The sequence below is a fragment of the Hesperophylax consimilis genome, chromosome 4 (assembly GCF_061612785.1).
Source record: "Hesperophylax consimilis isolate HC1 chromosome 4, BYU_Hcon_1.0, whole genome shotgun sequence".
In the NCBI taxonomy this organism is placed as follows: Eukaryota; Metazoa; Arthropoda; class Insecta; order Trichoptera; family Limnephilidae; genus Hesperophylax; species Hesperophylax consimilis.
In genome coordinates, this window is record NC_142839.1 from 15,679,964 (window position 1) to 15,707,642 (window position 27,679).

General features: G+C 33.0%; 1 protein-coding gene across 1 annotated transcript; it reads left to right on the plus strand.

Moving 5' to 3' along the window:
* The first annotated feature begins 234 nt into the window (after nt 1-234).
* Nucleotides 235-27,359, plus strand: mdy (diacylglycerol O-acyltransferase). Its single transcript, XM_089651416.1, has 10 exons — nt 235-620; nt 3,754-3,882; nt 5,725-5,819; nt 7,398-7,450; nt 9,797-9,905; nt 10,113-10,262; nt 19,393-19,540; nt 20,901-21,066; nt 22,814-23,086; nt 25,586-27,359. Exons 1-10 carry the CDS (start codon nt 505-507, stop codon nt 25,787-25,789), a joined length of 1,443 nt encoding a protein of 480 aa, XP_089507542.1. The 5' UTR covers nt 235-504; the 3' UTR covers nt 25,790-27,359.
* The last annotated feature ends 320 nt before the right edge of the window (nt 27,360-27,679 follow it).

Here is a 27,679-nt window from a genome sequence, read left to right on the forward strand (position 1 = left end):
CGCTATTTCAATTTGAATTTAGAAATAAACCAGTGGGTACAAAATACTTTTTTATAAAAAAATGTATTTTTTATACTAAACCTAATCACATTTGATGCCCTTGATCGTATTTATTTTTCGAGGAAGCCTTTAAACCGCAGTAATATTTTGAATCGAACGAATTTATTATTTACACCACCCGTAGGTAGGTATGATGCATTACGAATTTGATTTCAAAAACTTGTAGTCATGCAGTGCAAGGATTTACAAATAATATTTTTATCAAGTCTGATGTCTGGTGTATCCACATCCCACAGCTGATAGCGCACGTCTATATTCAATTCGCGTCAATCGCGCCCGATCGAGCCGTATTCTTGACAGAATTCTGAATCATTTCTGAATCCGGGCGAGTGAACTGTGGACGTCTTCGAGTTAGAAGGTGCCGATCCGGTACACGTTTTCCTTGAACAGTGTAAACAGTGTCGAAATAGCTACGATAAGTTAGTGTCAAATATTTGTAGGAAAATGACGAACGAAACAGACGAAAAAGCTTTACGCTATCGGAGAGCTCAAAGCGTGACTCGGGCTGAAGAAATTACAGAAAAGGAAAAGAAAGCCAGAAAGTCACAGACCGATAAGCCGTGAGTAAAATAAACACATTTTCAAGTTAGATTTTTAATAATATTATGCGCTCCAAAATAAGAGTTTAAGTTGTTATGTAAAAGGTGCCTGCATGCTTGTTATTTACAATAATTTTGTCCACGAATTCGGCATGCAACGGCTCTTATCAATAATATGTTTTTATCGAAACGTTGTTTTACGATAACGAGTAGGTAACAATTTGACAACCACTTTCTTGTAAGAATTTGTACGAAGATTAAAAAAGCATTGGTGTAAAATAATTTTTGGAAGTCGTTATAAATAGTCTGGTTAAATTATGGCAATTTTTACCACATCTGTGTAAACTTACAACTATTGTAGTATTTTTGTTATTCCGAAATGTCAAATTTCGCGGACTTTTAAACGTCAAAAACCTTTCAATATTTGTTTGAATTTCACCAAGTAATGCATTGTTTACACACGGACTATTTGCGTCAAGGTTGTTTACTCGAACCAGACTTTCCTGCAAGTCAAGTTGCCTAGGTTTTGAAAATTGAATTGTTCCATTTCATTTAAAAAAATCGATCTTATTAACTAGGTAATTAATTCATTTTATTTCACTACGACCAAGGAGTATTTTGACGTCAGTGACCACAATCACAAAAAATGTAATTCTTTCGTAATAAAACTAATGATTTACTTTACCTAGGTACCTACCTAATTAAAAATACGGTACGATACTATACAATTGTACCACCCCAGCCAAGAGCACTCCTATCCCGGTGAGACCGGTACACCAGGTGCACTCTTTTGTCAGGACTTCGAAAACGTGCTCGGAGGATGGGAAACCGGTTGGAGTTTAATCGACCGGTATACATGGCAACCTAATAAACCAATATTAGAATTTAGGATGGGCAGGAATAAAGGAATTGATTGAGCATTATTGTTTCTTTATGAATTCCTTCTTCTTACCTCTTCTTACATTTCCTTGCCTCTTTTTGGCTCTTTCTGGTTCAACTTGTTTCTTCTTGTTTCTTCTAGTTTCTCATGGATTTTCTTGTCTTTTCTTTGTTCTTATAGTTTCTCTTGGCTCCTTTTGTCTCTTCTTGACTCGCCTTGGCTCTTACATATTTTTGCATCTCCCCCCTTCTTGGCTCGTCTTGTCTCTTCTTGCATATTCTTACATCTTACCGCCCCTTGTCTCTTCTAGTCTTTTCTTGACTCTTCTTGCCTCCGCTTGCATCTTCTTGCCTCTTGGCTAGTCTTGTCTCTTCTTGGCTCTTCTTAAATCTTCTTACTTCTTACCGCTGCTTCTCATAGCTTGTCTCTTCTTTGTTCTTATTGGATCTTCTCGCCCCTTCTTGGCTTGTCTTGTCTCTTCTTGGCTCTTCTTGCCTACTTTTACAAGGGTAAGTAAGAGATAAGAAGTAAGAGGTAAGAAGATGCAAGAAGAGTCTTGCATCTTCTTGCCCCACATTGGCTAGTCTTGTCTCTTCCTGGCTCTTCTTGCCTCTTCTTGCATTTTCTGGGCTCTTTTTAGTTAGTCTTGTCTCTTTTTCCATCTTCTTACCGCCGCTTCTTGTGTCTTCCGGATGCTTTTGGTCTCTTCTTAGCTCTTCACTTCTCTTATTGCATCTTCTCACCCCTTCTTGGCTAGACTCGTCTCTTCTTTAATCTTCTTACTTATTACTGCTGCTTCTCGTCTCTTCTAGACTCTTTTAGTCTCTTCTTGTCTCTTCTTAGCTCTTCTTGGCTCTTAATGTCACTTACTGCATCTACTCGACCCTTTTATGTTTGAAGTGTCTCTTTTGGTTTCATCTTCGCCCTTCTACTCTCTTTTTGAATTTTCTTGCATCTCTTGCATCACCCCTACTTGCTCGTTTTGTCTCTTCCTGGCTCTTCTTACTTCTTACCGACCATTCTAGTCTATTCCTGTCTCTTCTAGACGACTTCTTCTTCTTGCCTTAATAAATCAAAACCTAGCTTAACCTAACCTAACCTAACTAAAACCTAAAAATTAAAATCTCTTTTATTCACAAATTTTGTGTACGGGCATGAATTCTTTGAGAAAATGAAAAAAAAAGCAATATATTTTTAAAATAACCGTTGTTAAAAAAAAATAGTCGAGCAAGCCTTACTCGTTGCTAGCAAATTACTTTGCAATAAGACACGTGGCATCATGTACTATGTCTCGTGGTCCAACGATTTGATACCTCTGTTTCAGACCTAGAGGGCTTGAGTATCGCAGGCTATCATGAATAAAAAAATTTTCAACCACACTTACTATTGCAAGGTGATGAGAGAAATTTTTTAAAAAACTTCATTAGGTTTGAATATTTTTCCGTTTGCAGACCACCAGTTGTAAGGGCCTACGATAAGGCCTTACGATCGAGACAAGCACTTTTCAAATAGAAATCTATCTTATTTGCAATTGCACTTTTCTCCCTCAGTTAGCATTGGCAGTAGCGATGTCTTGGTTTGGGGTTTCTTTTCTAACTAGGTGGTGAAAAATCATTACCGGATTCGGTACTACTAGGCTCATCACAACTAATTTTTAGAGCTTCTAAAATAATTTTTTGTCTTACTCTTACCGTCTGAACATTCAGCGCTTCGGCCAAGATCGGTACCGAATATTTGATATCTTTTTGACCAAACCACTATACGATACATCTCTAATTTATATGGCACTTTGTAGCATTTCAGTCATATAACTATTAATACTAACCTAATAACCACTTTTTAAATTTTACCTAAATTTACTTTTTTTAAATTTTTGATTTCTATAATTTATTAAGGTAAAGTAAAGAAAATATTTCACATAAAATCCATTACAAATGTGTGAAAGTAAACCAACCCGCAGAACTCTCACCGCTAGGAGGTGCTAGTGTGGCATACTGCCATCATGATTTATTGGAAATGTCAGAAATTATAGCTATTATTCTACAGTATTTGCTAGTAATAACTAACCAGCGTCTCCCAAATTCCAATATTATAATTAAATTTATAATCGGTGGAAAAAAAAAATGGTGTTTTATTTTTTGACAGTTAAATTGATATTTGAAAGCTTAATTTAATGACGCCGAAGTTAATTGTTTAAATGTTAATAGTTAAGACGCCAAATTTAGTGCACATTGATACATTATATATAACTTTTGATAAACTTTCTATTTACAGATGCCACAGACCACAAGATTCATTATTTTCCTGGAGTTCGGGGTTCACCAATTTCACAGGACTCGTCAACTGGGGCTTCCTCCTTCTCTCCATCGGTGGACTCCGTTTGTTCCTCGAGAATTTGATTAAGTAAGTTCGCTTTTCCTCGTGCTATCATATTGCCAACACAATTACGACATATTACCGTAAAATGTACCTGATGCAATTATTATTTGAAATATGTAAATTAAAATTGGTAAATCAAACTATTCATAAATGTGTGCATAAGCCTTTAATTTGTGGTGTGTAACACATAATATATGTAATTTTTTCCTATTATGGCTCATTCTACAATAACGAATCTACATATTTACCACTGAAGATGTACACCAATAGAAGTTTTGTACAAAAGGTGACATATATTTGTGTACGAAATTAGCAACATTTTCTTAATGTCTGGTAAAATTGATCAAGCATTTTCAGATATTGCCTGTAGGGGGACCTTGGAATCCAATGGTTTTATGTAAACTGGTGACATCAGTTTTCTTTCAAGTTGGTAAAGATCACGATTCTTGTGATTATTGGTTTAGTGATATTAACCCTTGTGGTCGCCAATTGTTTGAGAATCAGTTTGTCGTGGACTGTAATCAATATTTTAAACTTTTTAAATTGACTCAATTACTTGGGTTAACTGGTTAACAGTTTGGAGAATTGGGAAGGGAGTCTGATTTACCCCCCATCTTCTGCAGTACTTGCGAATCGAAATTCAGTTTTATTAACAGACTCGATATTATACATACTGAGGTTCACTTAATGTGTACCCTGCCCACATTTTCTTAATAGAGTGACAATGTAAAAATAAATTGATGCAAATGTCACTGATGTACACTGTCAGACAGGGACAGGTAATTAGGTAGCAGGTTGGGTGGGGGATTGCAGGAACATATGTCAGAGAGATAAGCATATAATTGCATCAACGACCCTTTTTAAACAAAAAAGTTTAAGTGTAATGTTTCATAATTTATTTGGAAGACAAAAGGTTCTTCTAATCAATTTTACTTATTTAATGGTCCTATATCATTGTCTTCGATATCATGATACACCATCGCAGACCCATGAAAAATCACGGACTGTAATTTTATTTTTATTTTTTAAAAATTAAAATTAATGAAAAAACAAATTGCCATGGCTGAGAATCGAACCCTGATCAACTGCTTGGAAGGTAACTATGCTGACCATTACACCACCAACATAAAAACGTATATCGTGAGAACGGCGGAATACTGTATGAGAATGTACTGAAAAAATACAATTGTTTTTTGAATTTTAGAATTACTATCATATTTTAGAATGTTACGTATACACAACCGAAATTATATGGTTTAATTAATAATAACGCACTTCGGACGGGAAAGGTATTTTTACCCGTTCGGTCGATTGTTGCTTAAGGACGGGAAGGGTATTTTTACCTTTTGCGCCGGCTTCATTTCAATGGCAGAAAAGAATAAATTATCCAATGTTTTTGTATGAATATTATATGCCAATCAATTTCTAAAGGTCCCAACTATATGTACATAATTAGCAAATCGCAATACAATTCTTCTTTTTATATTTATATTCGAGTCTTTCATGTACATCAGTATTTCAACGAAGGGACCTTTTATTATTGAATACCTGCAATGCGTTTGAAGATTAACGAAATAAGTAATTTTTCGGTTAGTCATTTTATAGCTTGGGTATGCTGAATTAGTATGTAGAAATATTTATTAAAATATCTTCATTATTTTCGAAGATATAGCGAATTAAAACAAATTAAAATAATACGGGCGAAAATAAAGGCCTTTATTTTCGCCCGTCACCAGCGGACCACCGGCGCAAAAGATACCCGCCTGAAGTGTGATAATAAAGGTTTTGCCAACAGATGTGTACTGTGCACCGACTTTTACTTCATTTTAAGATTTCTAATGTGTAATTGCTATGATATTATTTCAGATATGGGCTTATGGTTGATCCTAGACAATGGTTTTATTTCCTAACTGGTAAAAATATTGAGGGCCCGGGACATCCGTCATTAATTCTTTTATTGTGTGAGTATTCAGTTAATCAATAACATATTACTTTTATTGTGTGAGTATTCAGTTAATCAATAACACATTAAATTTTTTTTTTTGCTAAAACTATACTTTTTTTGCTTGTGTTCATGTACTATGATATAGGTAGAATCATAGATAATAAAAGAAAAGGGAGATATGGCATGGAAGCGTGCCGACTATCGCTGAACTATGACCAAACTGTATGGACTATTAAAGCAGCGGAGCCAATGAAAGTTATGAGCTTGGTGTGTAGGTAGAAACAAAGGCAGGACGCCGTTGTACGTAGATGCGATTTGCAGTAATGATGTTGTTGAGACTTTTGAGCATGCGGTTTCATTGGTTCATGTCCCATCTCTCTTGTTTCTATTAGCTACGGGTACAACAATGCTCAATTTTTGCAAGAGTTTAGCCAAAAAATTGAGTGATCATCATCCAACATAAGTTATTTTCGCACTGAGCTAGAGAAGAAAACTCTGGAGGCTACTGAGACTTTCTTGTTAAGCCGCGTACTTATCTACGAGCTGTAACCATTACTGTTGCGGACTCAGTAACCGGGCTCTAGTGTGTATGCCAGAGCTGTTATACAAGCTTCGGCTCGCCACTAGTTGCTCGCAAACCACATTTTTGGTAATGGTAACGTGTTATGGTTACAGCTCGCAGATGAGTACACGTCGTTAGCTGGTATCAAGTAGGGTTCGTAAGGTGTTAACAAAATGATAGCCGCTAGTGTTATCTCAGGCCTTGGATGCATTAGAGCATTTTCACTTATTAAGAGGAAATCACAGTATTCATATCACGTGCAATTAATATGTAAATAAATACAAAAACTAACACATGTATCGCATTACTACCCACTGTAAAGTGTTATTTAACCCTTAAATGCATACTGTTGTAAAACTGCAACATACCGTTCAAACCACCTTTAACTCTTTGGTGTATACTTAATGCATGCCGTTTTAGAATTATCAAGTTCACGGTAATATATTTTATCGAGTGGCATCACCTTTTTTTTCTTTCGCGAATGTCAAATGTCACTTTTTTTCAACAAAGTGAAGATTCTCGAAAATTGGTTGGAGGTTAGAATTACAGTTTGGTTTTGCTGTTATTATTTTGATTTTCTTAGGTAAGTAGATACAATAATACAATACTTATATGTAATAACTTGTATTTTTCCCGTACACTTATTAGTTTTGAGAATTTTTTTTAGGTTTTTTATTTTTTTTTTCATACGTAAATTGTTCATATTAATTTTTATTAAATACATGGTGTTGTAAATTTGCAACAATTTTTTTTTAATCAAATATCATTAAAAAATTACAAATAAAATAAATTCTTTATATTTCCTTGCATATGCATGTAAATATCTACAAAATATTTTTTTTTCCAGAAAATTTAATAAATCATGCATTTAAGGGTTTCCTCATAGCATTTCTTACCTAACAATGTCACAATGCGAACTAACTAATCATCATTCCGTTTTGCCAGAAGGGTAGGCGGGAAGAATGGACCAATGTTACACACTACAATATAATGTTTTTGCTTTCCTTGTAAATAATGTGATTTTTTTTTCAGATGCCATTATTCCAATTTTGTTATGTCTGTCGATCGAAAAAGGCCTTGCAGTGGTAAGTCATGTAATTTCAATATTGTTTTTTTTTTTATGTGGAAATCTTTAAATTCTGTATGCAAATTCCGTTGCAATTTTAATAATGACCAGATGATATTACAACATGCAAATTTTTTTATTTAATGTGGATAATAAGAATATAAAAGTTATTAGCTTGAATAAAATCTATTGTCTTATTCTAGTCTACTGCAACCTGCAACGGGCTCCTAACTGTTTAAAACTAGTCTTGAAATATCTATGGATCATTTCCTCGTCCTATTGGGGCCAGGTGTCCCTGTCTTTTTTGTTTATGTGAATACCGCACTATGGCATCCCCAATTGGGGTATGTTGTGAGGCTGATGGTAGGGGGGAGGGAAAGGAGATGGGGAAAGTGAAGGTAGGGAAGTACCTAGCTATTCAGATCTGGTCACCAAATACGGCTAAAGACATTTCAAGCAAGGTTTCAATTCTGAATGGTGATCTTACACCAGGGCGATTTTGAGAGTATCACCCTCTGAAATATGCCGCAAGTATTCTATATATTATTTTTAAATTAATAAATTGTGAAATAACATGAATTCATCACATAAAATTTACTTGCGCACGCCAGGATTAGAACATGTGACCTTTGGATTTCTAGTCGAGAGCCTTACCTCTTGACCACGGAGGTTGTCTAACACTATTTCGGTGGCTTCCGTCCGTAGTATGCCTAGCCTTTTCCGCACACATATTTCACGTTGCTTCTTCCAACTTTACCTGGGGCGGTCCACTGGACATCTTTCCTCTGGAATTAGTCTTCTGGCACCAAGCCATCTCAATGTTTCAATATTGCAAATAAATAAATCAGTCATATCAATAGCATCACCGTTGAATCAGTTAATAAAATTGTTATGACTGTTAGCTTTTACTTAAGGTCTACACGACTCTTAGATCATACTCTGTAAGTCTTGAATACTTCAACATTAATATTGAGAAATTGATTGATCTATTATGTTTACACAAAATAATTCACTGCCATATTCTTACTACATTATGTCTTAGCACTATTTAAATAAATATTTTCAATTAGTATGGTTTTAGACGCCAAAGCATGTTTCACCTGAATACATAATTAAAATAATATCGCCTATTTTGGCCCTCTGATCTAAATGTGTCGGCTATATAATAAGATAGAGTGTGCTGAAGTAGACATTTTTGTCGATAATTTATACAGACTTAGTAAAAAATGTCCTGCTATTGCTCAAAAATATGTAACAATTTTTTGTTGAGCTAATTAACCGGTTCAGTGCAAATTACTTCCATGGGTGGAATTGATCATATGTAATTTTAATGATAACAAAAGCAGCAGCAACTATCAGTTAAATTATGTGTCACTTTGTGTCCCTTATGTCTCTTGCTTCTCTTTCTACTATTTTCATTTGAGTGAGTTTTTATATAATTTTATAATTGTGTAATTTATGTAGAAACTTTGACTGAGTAGGTTTTTGTAATTTTATGTACATATTTCTGAGTTTTTATAACTATATTGTTCTTACGTAAGTAAGAACATCTGTGAAAACCCAGTATATACAAATAAATAAGTAACAATAATAGTAATTACTGGTTAAATTTGGGTGAACATTCATATTAGCGGTACCTAGAAATGTTACATATTTTGGTATCATGCCCAAAAACAATCTTTTAGTTACAACGATATCAAAGTTAAGTCCTGATTGTTCAAACACTTCACTGTTATCTATTAAATCTACACACTCTTCTATGGATTAAGATAAGCTCGTACAAACATTCACATTTGTTAATCTCCCGATATGCTTATAAATATGTACTGCTCTAATGATGCATTGTTGAATTACGGAGGTGGCCATTTTATAATGTCTTAATAAATTTTATAGCATGGACCTAAAAAGCCCTGGACGGAGCAATTGGAGAACAATTTGAAGGCGCGGGTAGAGGGGGAAGATGTATAAAAAATGCCAAATCCTACTTATATTTTTTAATGACACATCATTTTCCTTGTCTCATCAAGTATCCCAAAAAAATTATAAGCCGTTATAACTGCATTAACAACACAAAAAATAAAATAATAATAGTTCATTATGCACCACTTCGCATACAAATCAGTTCAAAAGATAGTCATACAAGATAACTGTCAGGCAATTTCCCCTCATCCTAGATTTGGCTTCAATGTCATTCATACAAAATCGCTCTAATGCTCTATCCGTGACTTTTTAGGTCCATGGTTTAAAGGGACTGAAAAAACTTCTTATGCCGGAAAATCTTAATTGATCCATTTTTTAATTTAATTTTTAAAAATTTCTTTGGTGTAGTTTTTATTGTATTTTCTTTTAAAATGGTTATTTCCAGGGTATACTTTCATTGAAGTTCGGAGTATGGAGTCACCTTATAAATATCATCACACTGCTCATTCTACCTGTGGTAACTTTACACTTCAAAGAAAAACAATTTAGTTTTGGTAATAATTACGTTTTTTTTTAATGAATATAACTCTTTCCCCTTTGAAAATTTTATTTACGTGTTCCCTTTAAAAGTTAATATATGTACATGACTTTCAAAAAGAATGCTTAATCTATTTAGGTATATCGGGAATGCATTTAAAAGATTATGCAAGGCAAATAAAAATAGCAGAAATGTTAATTGATAATCTTTTATTGAATTACAGTTGGAGCAATGTCAGTTTGTATGCTATATCTTGTGATATTTCTCAAACTTTGGAGCTACATTCAAGTCAACTATTGGTGTCGGAAAGTGCAAAAGAAAATCACCCCCAAAAATACACTGAGACGCCAAAGTCTATCAGCACCTAATTGGAGTAAGTAATTTATTTAATTAAAGACTCAAGGATTCATTATAGAATGTTTGTATAAACTCCCCAAATACTATTTTCGGGGAATAAATATGACATATTTATTATTAAAAAGAAAGACAAACATTCCCGGGTTACGAATAACCTGAAAATATTTGAAAATCTCCTACTACCACCACAGTAAGCGAAAAATGTTGCTTGTGTTGTGACGGAGGACTTAGCCAGCCGAGGAATCGAACACACTACACCTAGGTGGTACCCAAATGCGATGTCAACTCAGCCACCGACCGGTCAATCCTACTTATATCCTACTCAAAATCAATTGATTTCTGTTTGATGACTAATTTATTTTTCTGAGATCTGCTGAATGGTTCATTTATACCGGATGATTTGATAATTATGTAATATTGAAGAAATAATATGAGCAAAAAAAATTTTTTTGTCAGGTTAGTTGCCGTGTCTGTATATTTTAAATCACATCTTCCAAAATTGATCACATTGCTAAATAAATAGAAGAAGCTTCACAACTTTATTAAAATATGTGTTTGAGCTGTTGAATTTCCTTATTAAGTTCAAACTCAATGTTCAAACTTGATGATATTATAAGAAACCATTACCTAAATGCTGACTACACAGTTAACTTTTCATGTGCCGGGTGTAAAAGGCTTTCTAAACTACCTGATTTTATCGCCGGCACAATAGAGGTTAACCTCTTTAAAGAGGCTGAACTAAAATGAATCATCACGATAATAATGAATCATCAAAATGATAATGAATCATCATGATAAGTGAAGACTTTGAGCTGTTTGGCAATAACAGTCACAACTAGGAATTGAACCCAGGATCTCTTATCTTACCGGGACAGGCATCTTAAACCACTCGATCATTGGGACCTATATATTAAGCGTCACATTAACAGATTTTGATAGAGTTTTGATATAATACATGCATATTATATTTATAGAAAATAGAGAAAAGTTAATGTTTATCCTAGAATTCACAACATCAAAATTTTACTCCAAATCATTCACAACCCCGAGCATCACTAGTTACACTTCAGCTAGTAATAGATAATTTACTCCAAATCATTCACAACCCCAAGCATTACTGGTTACACTTCAGCTAGTAATAGATAATTTACTCCAAATCATTCACAACCCCAAGCATCACTGGTTACACTTCAGCTAGTAATAGATAATTTACTCCAAATCATTCACAACCCCGAGCATCACTGGTTACACTTCAGCTAGTAATAGATAATTTACTCCAAATCATTCACAACCCCAAGCATCACTGGTTACACTTCAGCTAGTAATTGATAATTTACTCCAAATCATTCACAACCCCAAGCATCACTGGTTACACTTCAGCTAGTAATAGATAATTTACTCCAAATCATTCACAACCCCAAGCATCACTGGTTATACTTCAGCTAGTAATAGATAATTTACTCCAAATCATTCACAACCCCAAGCATCACTGGTTACACTTCAGCTAGTAATAGATAATTTACTCCAAATCATTCACAACCCCAAGCATCACTGGTTACACTTCAGCTAGTAATAGATAATTTACTCCAAATCATTCACAACCCCAAGCATCACTGGTTACACTTCAGCTAGTAATAGATAATTTACTCCAAATCATTCACAACCCCAAGCATCACTGGTTACACTTCAGCTAGTAATAGATAATTTACTCCAAATCATTCACAACCCCAAGCATCACTGGTTATACTTCAGCTAGTAATAGATAATTTACTCCAAATCATTCACAACCCCAAGCATCACTGGTTACACTTCAGCTAGTAATAGATAATTTACTCCAAATCATTCACAACCCCAAGCATCACTGGTTATACTTCAGCTAGTAATAGATAATTTACTCCAAATCATTCACAACCCCAAGCATCACTGGTTACACTTCAGCTAGTAATAGATAATTTACTCCAAATCATTCACAACCCCAAGCATCACTGGTTACACTTCAGCTAGTAATAGATAATTTACTCCAAATCATTCACAACCCCAAGCATCACTGGTTACACTTCAGCTAGTAATAGATAATTTACTCCAAATCATTCACAACCCCAAGCATCACTGGTTATACTTCAGCTAGTAATAGATAATTTACTCCAAATCATTCACAACCCCAAGCATCACTGGTTACACTTCAACTAGTAATAGATAATTTACTCCAAATCATTCACAACCCCAAGCATCACTGGTTACACTTCAGCTAGTAATAGATAATTTACTCCAAATCATTCACAACCCCAAGCATCACTGGTTACACTTTAGCTAGTAATAGATAATTTACTCCAAATCATTCACAACCCCAAGCATCACTGGTTACACTTCAGCTAGTAATAGATAATTTACTCCAAATCATTCACAACCCCAAGCATCACTGGTTATACTTCAGCTAGTAATAGATAATTTACTCCAAATCATTCACAACCCCAAGCATCACTGGTTACACTTCAGCTAGTAATAGATAATTTACTCCAAATCATTCACAACCCCAAGCATCACTGGTTATACTTCAGCTAGTAATAGATAATTTACTCCAAATCATTCACAACCCCAAGCATCACTGGTTACACTTCAGCTAGTAATAGATAATTTACTCCAAATCATTCACAACCCCAAGCATCACTGGTTATACTTCAGCTAGTAATAGATAATTTACTCCAAATCATTCACAACCCCAAGCATCACTGGTTGCACTTCAGCTAGTAATAGATAATTTACTTCAAATCATTCACAACCCCAAGCATCACTGGTTACACTTCAGCTAGTAATAGATAATTTACTCCAAATCATTCACAACCCCAAGCATCACTGGTTACACTTCAGCTAGTAATAGATAATTTACTCCAAATCATTCACAACCCCAAGCATCACTGGTTACACTTCAGCTAGTAATAGATAATTTACTCCAAATCATTCACAACCCCAAGCATCACTGGTTACACTTCAGCTAGTAATAGATAATTTACTCCAAATCATTCACAACCCCAAGCATCACTGGTTACACTTCAGCTAGTAATAGATAATTTACTCCAAATCATTCACAACCCCAAGCATCACTGGTTATACTTCAGCTAGTAATAGATAATTTACTCCAAATCATTCACAACCCCAAGCATCACTGGTTACACTTCAGCTAGTAATAGATAATTTACTCCAAATCATTCACAACCCCAAGCATCACTGGTTATACTTCAGCTAGTAATAGATAATTTACTCCAAATCATTCACAACCCCAAGCATCACTGGTTACACTTCAGCTAGTAATAGATAATTTACTCCAAATCATTCACAACCCCAAGCATCACTGGTTATACTTCAGCTAGTAATAGATAATTTACTCCAAATCATTCACAACCCCAAGCATCACTGGTTATACTTCAGCTAGTAATAGATAATTTACTCCAAATCATTCTCAACCCCAAGCATCACTGGTTATACTTCAGCTAGTAATAGATAATTTACTCCAAATCATTCACAACCCCAAGCATCACTGGTTATACTTCAGCTAGTAATAGATAATTTACTCCAAATCATTCACAACCCCAAGCATCACTGGTTATACTTCAGCTAGTAATAGATAATTTACTCCAAATCATTCTCAACCCCAAGCATCACTGGTTATACTTCAGCTAGTAATAGATAATTTACTCCAAATCATTCACAACCCCAAGCATCACTGGTTATACTTCAGCTAGTAATAGATAATTTACTCCAAATCATTCACAACCCCAAGCATCACTGGTTATACTTCAGCTAGTAATAGATAATTTACTCCAAATCATTCACAACCCCAAGCATCACTGGTTATACTTCAGCTAGTAATAGATAATTTACTCCAAATCATTCACAACCCCAAGCATCACTGGTTATACTTCAGCTAGTAATAGATAATTTACTCCAAATCATTCACAACCCCAAGCATCACCAGGTAAACGTCAGCTAGTATTACATAATTTACTCCAAATCATTTCACTAACTGAACAAATCAGAACACTTTTGAAAAGTGATGTAAAGTCATGAAAAAAATACTAGGTTAACTATGTTATGTTTACAGGCTGATATTTTTTTCATATGTTTCAATGACTTTATGCAAATCACTTTTCAAAAGTGTTTTGATTATTTCTCTGTTCTAATTTGTCATTGAAAGTTAACTTCGAGGCATTACTCTACTTGAAGACAATATGTTGACATTAAGTGCTCTCTCGGCAAAATAATCTTGACTTGAAGCGCCCTTGAGGTGGTACTGTATAATTTATTTAATTGTTATTCTCGAAAGGAGCAAAGTTGAGATTCTGTTTCATAGTTTTGTCATACATTATTGAATTTAATTTGATATTTATAATAAGTTTAATGTAGTCTTAAATTATAAATTAAAATTTTTCAGAATAATTTATGATGAAACTACAACAAAAAATCTTCAATGTTCACTTATCAAGTATCAAATCTCCTAGAACAATTGTAATTTACAAAAAGTGCAATGATACATACATATATGGAAAACATTTTATAAAATCATGATGCCATGTTTTGTTCATTGTAGTTGAAATTTGGTAGAGTTTTTGTTTTGATATTTGTAGTAGTTCACAGACCCCTGTACTAATATGGGTAAATTAGAATAACATAGTTGTTGAATAATGAGTAATACAATGTAGATATTAAGAAATAAGTATTGTATCAATAGCATTAATAACAAACAAAACCTAGTGTACATGTTTTATTGATTGTATTTTAAATTTCAGTTGTTAAAGAGAGTATTGAGGCGTCAGAAAAAGAGAGTAAGTTTTTGTATTGTGTGTTCTGACTGCTTCAAACCTGCACTGCCCCTTTCTCTATAATGTCTTATCCTTCACTTATTATTATTATTATTATTTTGGTGTAGGCTGTAGATGTCTCTATTTATACATATTTATAAAAATGTCCGTGGAGGTGTGAGGAATCTTTTCAATTTAATGAATTTTAAACCCTTAGAGTGAAATCACAAATTGGTTTTCATTTTTTGAAATGTAAATTTATGTTTAAGTACCTATCTATATTTATCATCTTATACATTTCAAAATAAAAGTGAAAAAACCTTTTATTTACTTATTTTAATTTAATTGTGAGCAAATTTAATTTAGTGCTGTTGGCAAGCAACAATGTTTTTCTCTCGGTTGACATTAATTAGAAATGGATCACAAAACAGCATATATTTTTAGTAAATAATAGCTGTAAAACTAATTCACAGGTAAATTTTTTTTTTCATACCGCATGTTGTTCGCTAAGTTTAGCAAGAGTTCCCGGGTTTATGGGTGAGGTTTACCCAGGTCTTGGTGGCGGACACGTCTGCCAACCAGCTGCGTGGCGGGCCGGATTGGAAGAAACCGGTTGAGGGTGAACCTTTGACCTCTCTAGCCGGTTTCTCTCGACCTAATGCTTTGCACCGCAGTGGGAGGGATGGATTCATATCTCACTCCTGGACACAATAATACCCAGGTTCCTTAGCACCCTTCATATATTTTTCCTTCCCTGATCTTCCCATCCTTCGTTTACTTAAAAAGACTCCCCACAAAGCATTCCCAAAGACGACACCAGGGCCTCCTGTGTCGAGAAATGTTAAAAAACTACTTGTCCAGTAATAATCATAATTTTAACTGGTTCCTATTGAAATTCTTCTCTACGTTTCCGTTACATTTCATTATTAATATTTTAGATGTAAGAATAAACGTAGCAATTTATTTACTATAATTTTTAATGAGTTAAATTGTTTCAAAATGATTTAGTACTGAAGAATTTAATCGCGCTACTAAAGTAAAGAGAGAAGAATTTTATTATAGCACTATGTAGTACTAGTATTGTATACCAAGAAGCCTATGTTTTATTGATTGTATTTTGAATTTCAGTTTGTAAAGAGAGTATTGAAGAGTCAGAAGATGACAGTAAGTTTTGTATTGTGTGTACTGGCTGCTTGAAACTGCCTGCAATCTTTATCTTTAAACCCTTCAAAAATATTTCATTAAAATTTTGTTTTTGTTGCTATTATTATTAACCTTTATTAGATACAAAAGCTTACAATTTGTTTGTTAGTTAAATGATATATAATATCAGTGAAATAAACAAACAGACGTGTGCGCATTATTAGACTCCAACATTTTTTTTAGTTTTCAAACTTTAATGACATATAGTTACACGAATGGCTTATATCTAGTATTTGGTGAACATTACTTTTTTTTAAGCAATTTAATCTTCGTCGGCATGCTGTGCACCAAATTTTTGCAGCTGTTTTTTTTAATTCTTGTTTGTGATGCCATACTTGATGAGTTCCTCGATGAGATTTTGCTTGGTGGTTGTCTTTTTTTCTTCTGTTCTTTCTTCATAATCAATCATAGATGTTCGATAGGGTTCAAATATCGGGCCTATTTCCAGGCTATAGCAGCATTGGATTTTGCATATCTTAAAAAAATATTGTGGATAACTTTGGCATTGTGGCAGGGAGCCTTGTTGTGCTCGTGCATTAATGTTGCATTACCATTTGGAAACCATGGTTGCCATTTAAAAAAAATAATGACTAAATATAGCTCTAATTAAATTAAAACAATGAGATCAATAAATTATAAAACAGGTGGATAAATTACCTCCTATGATGAAAAACATGCGAATTTGTGGGGTGTAATAATCTGTACACATCTGCATAATTCCCATTGATACTTTTGGCTTATTATTATAACAATTTGTGAACGTCAAAAACGAAAAATACTTCTAGATTTGTATTACATTTGATTTGAAAAATAGTTTTTACTTTGAATTTGGAGATATAATGACTGCTTTGCTGATTGATATTGACTCAAATAATCCTTCAAAATCCTTATAAACTAGACAATTTGAGATCTTTTAGACCACTATAACTATACCTCAACGCAATCGTAGTCCACCAAACAAACTACATAATAGCAAACCGTCAGGTTGATTAAACAATAAATTATATTCTTCTATGTTGTCTAAATATGACACCAGGTAAGGTTATAATTTAAATTAGGAGTTTTGTATTAGGCTCCCCACGGACCTTTTTACGCAATTTTAAAACTGCAAAACAGTTTTAAAAATTGCCACAAAAGGATTTTTAATATATTTTGCTATTTATTATTGTGGTGTAGGTTTTTCTTTTATTATTTTGTCCAATTGAGCGATGGAGATTTCCGGATGTTCGATTTTCAATTTGGCTATTTAATTAAAATCACCTACAAATATTTCTATGGAAACATATAACCTACATACTACCGCTTTAAGTCGATGATTACACCTAGATTTCACCATTCATCCCATATTTTTAGGTTTTATAAAAAAAAAAAACAAAAAAATCGTAAAATTTATAATAAATTTTAATTCATTAAAATCACCTACCAAAATTTGGGTAGCCATCGCTCGAGTGGTTATATATTCATACACCAGTGGCAGTCCGTGACTTTTCAGTGAGCTAGAGTGGTAAGATTGAAAAATACAATATTAAGGATGTTGTATCTGAAAATAAACATATTTTTTTCAAAATTTAAATTTTTTCTATAAAGATTTTTTTAATTATTTTGGGGATACTGTGCTTCCCCAAGCTCAAAGAATCCTGAAACTCTTCATATATAAAATTGAAATTTAGAAAAAAAAATTCAGCTACAAGATCAATAATGTCGTATTTTTCAATCTACACTTAAGCTCACTGAAAAGTCACAGACCACCACTGATATACATATAATATTATGTTAGTGGAGGTGGGGGAATATTAAGTTTCTAATGTATGTATGTATGTTTCTAGTGTATTATTTTATTTGTCAATGTTCCTTACAACTTTTTTTGTAAAACATAAAACATAAACGTTGTCTCTAACCCGTGGTAATGTAAGTCATCAAAATTTGTTGTGCGAGTCCTAGTTCCTTTTGGATTTCATTGATTGGAAAAGGAATTTCGTTCTAAATTATGATTGGTTCATGGACTGTTAAATGGAGCATTCTTATTGGCCAGTGTATTTCAAATTATTGCCACCATTTTAGAGAAAAAAATTTCATTCTGTGTGATTATTCAACGCATTGCGATGAATAATGTGTTTACGAACATGTTGAAATAATAAGTCCAAATTATTACATTATTTAGTATTTATGCAATTGTTGTAGTATTTCTGATCGTCAAGGAATAATTGAAATAAGTAGGTAAATTGTACCAATCACCATAAAATCTTTTTATTTCGATTCTCCATTTTTACCTCGTTATTTCTAAAGTTAATGGATTGATTTTATGCACATGACTTGCAAAGTCAGTAAATCATTAATACTTGACTATTAATATCTACTTATTTTAATGGATTCCATGATATCAATCAATTTAGTATAGAAATAACTAGGTGAAAATGGAGATTCGAAAAAAAAATAAACTGATTTTATGGTGATTGGTACAATTTACCTATTTATTTCAATTATTCCTAGACGATCAGAAACACAACAACGGTTCCATGATATATCATCAAAATGACAATTAAACTTAAAAAGTGATGAGTCATTAAAAGTCATTAACTTTTCATGACTATCACTTTTTGTAGGTGTCTTGAACTGTAATTTTGATGAGATACCCGGTCACCATTTTAATGTACATTTAGTATAAAAATATTTATTCACACTGCCATATTAGTGACGGGCGACGTGATGCTTGCGCACACAACAAATATTTTTCAGATGTATCCACGGGTTTATACACGTTTTTATCAGCATCAAAATAATTGTTCTTGCTTATAAAATCCATATTGTATTCTGCTTCCTCCATTATTAAAATCAAATTGTTAGTTTATGGAACCTATCTTATTGATTTTGTAATTTTTCTTGGTAAGATCATTATTATTTTTGACGATATTTTATGTTCTTGTGTACTAATGTTTTGCATTGTTAAGTTTAACTACCTTACGTGTTGCTTATTGCATTGTAGTAGCTTTGTAATATTATTGTGACGGCAGAAAAATCCGTACTATTTTTTACTAAATGTTTGAGTTTTGTAATTTTAAACTGTTCACAGTGGCTAATAAGAAAATGCAAGTCGGAATTTTATTTGATAAGCAATTCTCTATGTTTATATTGTAAATTAATTTGCAGAAGTTTATGAGGATTACCGGAACGGGGCTCAAGATGAACTGGATGATTCCATAATCAGATATCCTGACAATCTGCATTCCAAGGACATATTATACTTTATTTGTGCACCAACATTGTGCTATGAGTTGAATTTTCCAAAGACAACCAGGTAAATTATAAGTATTTGTTTAACTTGGTATAAATTTTTTGTTCAAATTGGCTAATTGGCTTTACGTTAGCTCCATACAGGAGATCCTGAGGAAAAGAATTTCCCTCAGGGCCTATGACATCTTTGGGGACACAGTTTGGTGGGGTCTTTTTTAACCTTCCAGCGGGCGCGCTGTCGTAAAATTTACGACAAACGCGCCTTATCGCTTCCCCCACTCTTGCGACTTAGTTGTAAGCATCGAGCTTCGAGCTATGCTAGAGTCGAATCAAATGTCAAACATTTACCGCAAGATATAAATGCTTTTCTCAAAGTGAATTACGGTAGGGCAGTTGAACCGATAACAGAAGAAGAAAACAGAAGCTTTCCAAAATGCGGTGTTTGTCGGTTATGTGCACTGGATAAGAAAAGATCCTCAGCATCAATGAAGTGTTGCCGTTGCCAGTCCTTTACATGCAAGAACCATTCTTCAGTTGAGGTGGTTTGTAAAAATTGTAAGGATGAGAATATTGATTCTGACTAAATAGGTGGATACAATATTTTGTTTTGAAATATTAACATGTTTAGAGTGTTGCTTCGTTTTTTTTAAGAAAGTCAAATATTTTTTTTTTAAGTACTGCCTATTATGATTTTTCATATCCTTAAAGAAATTCCCTAACGTTTGTATAAAGAAAACACCACTTACATGGAGAAAACTTGATGACGTAAAATTTACGACAAGCGCCCGCTCAAGGGAAATTTCTCAACGCGCCCGCTGGAAGGTTAAGGAAAGGTAGGAGAGGAAGTTCTGGGTGGGTAGGAAACTGGGGTCAGTGTGACAAGGAGTGAAGAACATATAAATCCAACCCTCCAACTGTGGTGCAAGGTGACGAGTTGATAGAGTCCGGCCGGAGAGATTAAAAGACCTCCCTCAACCAGTTTCTCTCGGTCCGGCCCGCTATGCAGTAGGTGGGCAAACGCATCCACCATCAAGACCTAGACAAACCTCACCCCGGTAACCCTGCTAAGTCACCAAACGTAGCGAACTACTTGGGCTAATCCCATTATCAAACAAAATTGGTTTGAAATTTAAAAAATAGTATTTTGCTCACTCTGACAAAAACTATTTGGTAATGTAAACAAAATTTGAAATCGGGAGATATGCTTAGTATCGCCCTGGTGAAAGAATACAAATCAGAATGAAAAGGTTGCTTAAAATGGCTTTAGCCATGTTTGGTGACCAAATCTGAATAGCTAGATAGGCACTTACTGACCTTCTCCTCTTCCTTCCCATTTCCTTCAAATGATTTCGGGCCCCCACTTACATTATAATTATTATGTAAAATTTTATAAGGATTATTAAATTATTTATTAATTATTTTAGGATTCGAAAGCGTTTCCTCATCAAACGCATTTTGGAGGTTATTGTTGGAGCTCACTTGGCAATGGCTCTGTTTCAACAATGGATGGTTCCATCAGTGCAAAATTCTCTTATACCATTCTCCGATATGGACTATATGCGACTGACTGAGAGGCTTCTAAAGCTAGCAGTAAGTGAAATAACAAATAATACTGTAGAATAGTTATAATACCTACAAATTCTGACATTTGATGGCAGTATGCTACACTCACGGCTCCTCCTCTAGCGGCCAGAGTTGCCAGACAATACAAGTAAATACTGCCAATATTTTACCAGAGTTGGATGTATTATTAATATTCTAGGGTATAGCAATTTAAATATGGTAGCAAAGTTTGTGACGTTTATGACAGGTACATCAAGATATCAATATGTATAATAATGCGGGGGAATCAGTGAGCTTCTGAGCTTGGCAATCAACTTTGAAAATGGCCAGAGAAAAGTGGGAAGTAAAAGGCTAAATTCATAGTTTCATCATTGTCAGGAAGTTATATTCCACTCCTCTGCAAATGTTCTCCACCGGCCATTTGCCATTTGCCTTCAGTCCCCAGACCTTTTCGTCTTACTCCAATATATATACAATCGAATGTAACGGCCATTTTAAAAAATGTAATTTCTTAGGTCCTAATTCGTCCATTTGAAAAAATGTCAAGTACTTAAGTTTATAGTACTGTAGATACTGCTGCGTTTATTGATTGAGCATAGCGAAGTCCTGTTTTAACTCTACTGTTTAGAATTTCATCTGTCTTTATGTTCCGTTTCTGGTTTCAAAGATCTACTGCATCCTCTTTGTTATTCAAGCAAGCCTTTACTTTGACTAGGTAGTTGACTGATTTGCATTTTGGAAAATCTGCTGCATCTACTTTCTTAACCAAGCAAGTCTATGGACGGGTTGTTTCGGAGAATTTGAACAATTCTTCAAATTTCAAAGCTAATTTTCAAGTTCTGTGAAAGAGTTCTGTCAAGCAACTGGCCTGTAATGATATAACAACAGAACTTGAATAGAACTTTCACAAAACCCGAAAAAGAACATTGAAATTTGATGAATTGTTTAAATTCTCCAAAACAACCCGTCCTTACTTTGACTAGATGGCTAACTTTGACTTAGCTTTTATATGCTTTGTGGTTGATATTTTCAGTTGCGAACTTGCCAAATACAAGAGTTCCGTAAAATAATATTTCTCCGATGGTTTGTGAATAATGTTTATGTCTCTATTGTTTATATCTCTATTATGATTTCATTTATATCTACAACCTCTCTCCATGACTATAAATGTATTGTTTTGTAAATTTTTCGTTTTATATTATCTTTTGTTTTGTTTAAATTTTTTAATTCATATTCCTTTCTCACAAATTTAAATAACTTATTCCATTTTATGCTGTCTCAGTTAAAGTCACAAGGAGGAAATCCATAATGGTTTTATTTTACTTTACAATACTTATGTACAAACTGATTAAATGTAAACTGTTGATTTCCCGAAAATGAATAAATAAATATACTACGGTACTCACCTACCTGAAGAAAGTTTGAAAAAAAGAATTGTCATTGAGTTATAATTCCTTATTTGAAATAAAAATGTTACATATGATTTATAATTAAGTAGGTAGGTATTTAAGTACCTACCTACAGATCTTATGATTTCAGAGATTTGGTTTTGATTTATTCAATTAAAGAAAATTAGAAATGCTCTTTTTCGGATGCGTGGTCTAGTGGATTTCACAGAACTGAAATCTGTTTTTATAATAATTAAAAAAAAATTTATATGTATTAACATTGCTCTCTTGGATTCTATATGTCTCATATATTTCTCACTATGTTCGTAGTAATTAATTTAATTACTTTGGATTACCATTGTTGAATAAATTAATTTCCATTGCAGATTCCCAACCACTTGATATGGCTGTGCTTCTTCTATATCAACTTCCACTCCTTCCTCAACCTGATGGGAGAGCTGATGCACTTTGCTGACCGCAACTTCTACAACGACTGGTGGAACGCCAACAACATCGACACGTTCTGGCGCACGTGGAACATGCCGGTCCACCGCTGGGCCGTACGGCACGTTTACATCCCCGTGGTGGAGATGGGATACAGCAAGGGCATCGCCGGCACCATTGTGTTCTTGATCTCAGCACTGTTCCATGAGTATTTGGTACTTATGCCTTTATTTTTCATCCAGAGCATTTTTATGGGAGGAAGACAAATAGAAAATTTACATTTTATTTTAAATTTACATTTTCCGAAAATATAATGTAAATTTTCTTAGAAGACTAAGAACTAAACCAAATAAAAACACTACAGAGCTAATTTTTAAAACTATAGTTGCTCCACATTTAGATTACTGCCTCGACAATATCATATTCGGCCAATGAAGGAAACAGAAACAAACTAGAAATGATTCAAAACAGAGCTATGAATGTATTATACTATGGAAAAGTAAATATGCAAAAATTAATCAAATGGAAGAAGAGCTAAATTGAATTGCAATAAAAAAGAGACTGCTTTAATATAATGTGTTAATTTTTTATATATATACACGGTGTCCGGAAACTCGTAGTACAAGCGGGAAACTGGAGAATCTACACCACATGGGGAACCCAAATAAAAATAATGTTTTTTGATTTGAGCATTTTCACCAAAAAAAAAAATACCAAAAAAAAATATTTTTCGGCTATTTTAGGGTTAAAATTTTTTCGTCATTCGATCTGAGACGCCGACGCAACGGATAGGAATTATTATTAGCATAGGTAGGTACTCACAATTTGTAGCGATGTTCCGATCTCCAATTCAAAACACAAACACGTCAAATTATTTTAAATGTTCACCGTTCCACTTCCAAGCACAGTTGGGTCCGTCTGATGATTGATTATTGCACTATTTGAATCATGTCGTAGTTAATTTTTACCTCGTCGAAGGCATTGATGATATGCCTCAAAATCAAAACATTAAAAATGTACTAACTGTTTTCAAACACGTCGAACGCATCGATGATAAATCTTAAAGTATCACTATCAAAACAATAATAATGCGTATTAAAACACACAAATTTCGACCACAATTCGCTTTTATGTTTAAATTAACGAGAAAACTTCTTAAAGCAAAATGCAATGTAAACAATGTATAAACAATCACATAAATACGGCCACCTGCGGCAACCCATAAACCAAAACTGACCTACTTACGATTTAACAGAAATGGGACATCTGCTTATCGTGCGTCTCTTTCCTTCATATGTTATTGAACCCAGCATACTAGAGAAAGCTATATTTTGCGAATATGTCAGAGATAGGTATGAATATTAGAACAATAGATGTTTTGATGTTTAACCCCGCAGAGCAGAAATATTTTATGATTACACCGGATTAAATGAAGGGTGATTTCAAAATAATGCTTTAAATCCGGGTATCTTTATTTGTTTTACTTTTAAATAGTTTTAATTAGTTGGGTACTTTGATCTTCAGTAATAATTTATAAGAATTTGATAAAAAAAAAATCAACTTCTGACTCGATTTACTGGAAAACAAAAGCTCAAATCAAAAAAAATTATGCTACAAAATCGACTCCAAATGTGATGTAGATTCACCAGTTTCCCGCTTGTACTACGAGTTTCTGGACACTGTGTATATATAATAACCAAATGCCAAAATACAAGGATTAAATGGTTTTTAATTAAAAATATACATAATTATCGAACCAGAAATGTAAATAGAATTATATTGCCACACATTTATGAGAAAAACAGAGTCACAGAACTGCTTAACCTGTAGGAGCCGGACCCCTGCATAAGCAGTATTGAGGAATCGTGCCTGCAGTACGAAGCCCTGCAATTGCAGGGTTGGCGTGTCTGTATTTTTTGTTATCAAATTTTACGTCTACTAGTTAGTGAAAGATGAAAGTAAAAATGTCACTTTATCAAGTATAGTATTGTAAACGTGTTAAATTTTACAAATGCATTTTGTTTATCAAAGGTTAAATTAAAAAAAATATTTTTAAGACGTGGGTAATCGAAATATCGCTCGGCTGACGGCCGCACACATGCAGTCATATATGCTATTAAATTCACTGTTGTTATGTCGCTACGCGTCTGATCTTAACTCAGCCATTACCCTTCAGGTGTCCGCATTTTGTTTATTGACAGACATTGTATGAGAACTGTGTGTAAGAAATTGTTTCGTTATATTTATTGTTGAACTTTTTTTTTTATCGAATGCAAAGGTTAAATTAAAAATAAAACGAGATTGCTATCGTATTTATTATGACATATTGTGAGCTACCTATTTCTGAAATAATTAAGTTTTTTTGTAATTTAAGACTCTGAAATTTCTACGAGTGTAACGATGAAATTGTATACCGCGTAATGAAAGAGATTTGTATGAAGGTAATTCTGAGTGTATACAGACAATGATGTGTGCATTTGTAGTGTGATAGCAGAACAATTAGTTTATCTTAATATCTAATATTTTGGTTTAAAGTACATTCTTTGGCATCGTGAGAGTATTTTTACGATTGTCAATTTTATAAACAAACGGTGAGTGATTCCTTAAAAGGTAGATACTGCTAAATAAACATAACATTTTTTTAAATTATCGCTCTAAAACTTACTTAATGAAACAAGTTTACATATTTAAAGTTCTTCATATGTTTTTTTCAGGTGAGCGTACCACTACAGACCTACAGGGTTTGGGCCTTTATGGGAATGATGGCGCAGATTCCCCTGGCATACATGTCTCGCTACGCAGAAGTGCACTACGGGTCTCGCTGGGGCAACCTCATCGTGTGGAGCTCCATTATCCTGGGCCAGCCCCTGGCCATCATGATGTACTATCACGATTATGTTATTACGCATTTCGCCTAGTCTGTTTTTTTTACTATATATAGAATTTTATAATGAGTTTTGTGTAAGTGTGAATTAATCGGTTTCATGACACAATAGAACAGTGATATAAGAGAACATTATAAAAAAGGAAAAGAAAACCAAACCAAACCTAAACTAACATGACCTAATCTTACCTATTATTTTATCATGTTCTGTTTTATTCGGTTACCGAATAAACCATGTTCTTTTTACCATCACTTTTCAATTGTGAATTGTATAAACTAAGCATTTTATTTATCAATATACAATATTTTCAAATATTGTATAGCTATAGTATTTTTATTAAATGTTTATTATATACAAATATACACTTATACTTTAAGAAATATTTCAAATCGACTACTAACACTACTGCCGCCTTCTTATTTTTTTTATTTCATTCCGTAACACTTGAAAGGTAACCGCCCTTTAAGTGTATTACCTGTGCCTTATTGAAAATATTTTTCATAGTTTATTTGAATAATAAATATATTTATATCACTTTTTAAATGTATATATTTTTCGTTAATGTGAATATTATAAATTTGTATTTTTGTACCAAAAATAATTAGATCAATTGAATGTAGAAATTGCCAAATTTTCTTTGAAATTGAATTTTATACAACTACTACTTTTAGGAATAAGGAAATTATATATTTTATACTTTAATATTGCACAATATTAATTCAAAACATTTCATTATGAAATATAAATGAAAATAGATTTAGAAACAAACATAGTTATTTTTTTTCTTTGTTGAGGTGTGACTAGATATTATTTGCATGGTAAGAATTAAACATCATTGATTTTTTTTTGCAATCAAAGAAAATAAAATTTTTAAAATACCTACCTAAATATTTATATGTGGTTCCTACTTTTATACAAAAATAAAAATAGTTTAATATTTTAAATTTAACTGCTCAATAAATTATTATCAGCACAGTGTTTTGTTATTTACATACATATTTTTTGCTGTGAAATTATTATTTATTGTATAAGCCTGGATATCGAATTATTTTTATGTAACTTTTTTTTTATGATCTTTGTATGTTGGGTTATGAATATTTTTTTTTACATACAATCAATTTATAATTTATTTCCATAATATAATTTAAACATTCTAGATAGGTTTAGTCTGTCAAAATAAAGTATACCAAAATGGAGATCGCTGCGATCATTTACATAGTTTCTAATGGCAACACCAAGTAACTTTTAAAAAGCACTATGATTCAAATGCATATTTTTCATATCAATGTCAAACGGTGTTCAGGAATTAGAGGTAATTCCTGAAAACAGATAATTCTTCATCATTTTCCAAAGAAATTTTATATTCAAAACTTATTTACAAAAATTTTACATTTAAAACACTACAAGATTAAAAATATGGAAAAGTTATGTTTTTGTATTTTTGAATCTAATCTGAATTTTTTTTCTAAAATCAGCATTATTAACACATAGTGTTGCTATAGTAATGAATATTTTTAGTCAGATTTTAATTTCTGGAATTTGTTGACTAACTTTACTTAAATAGTTCATGACAGAACTCATGGCAATATTGTTTAAATAATAAAATATGATACTAAGAAAAAATAAAATATGATATTACAATTTATTTATTACCTTATGTGATATGACTGATATCTTAGAATATGTACATAACATATTTTCCTTAAAATTTACATAAAATAAAATGATATTCAAGATACTAGTTTTACATTTTATACGCATGTTTGTATACCAAATTATATATTTTTGTTATCTTGCACTAAAGTTTTTATACCGAATAAAGAAATTCCGACATTTTAAGATTGATTGTTTTATTTAATTAGAATTATCTGGAAACAATAATATATCATTGTCATAGCATAACATATGAAATTGTGTGATCAT

Bases quoted from the DNA above. Each gene is read 5' to 3' on its own strand.
- mdy (XM_089651416.1), top strand. From the start codon at position 505: ATGACGAACGAAACAGACGAAAAAGCTTTACGCTATCGGAGAGCTCAA. The intron at 3,883-5,724 runs GTAAGTTCGCTT...ATATTATTTCAG, and splicing joins TTCCTCGAGAATTTGATTAA to ATATGGGCTTATGGTTGATC. The intron at 23,087-25,585 runs GTACTTATGCCT...TGTTTTTTTCAG, and splicing joins CACTGTTCCATGAGTATTTG to GTGAGCGTACCACTACAGAC.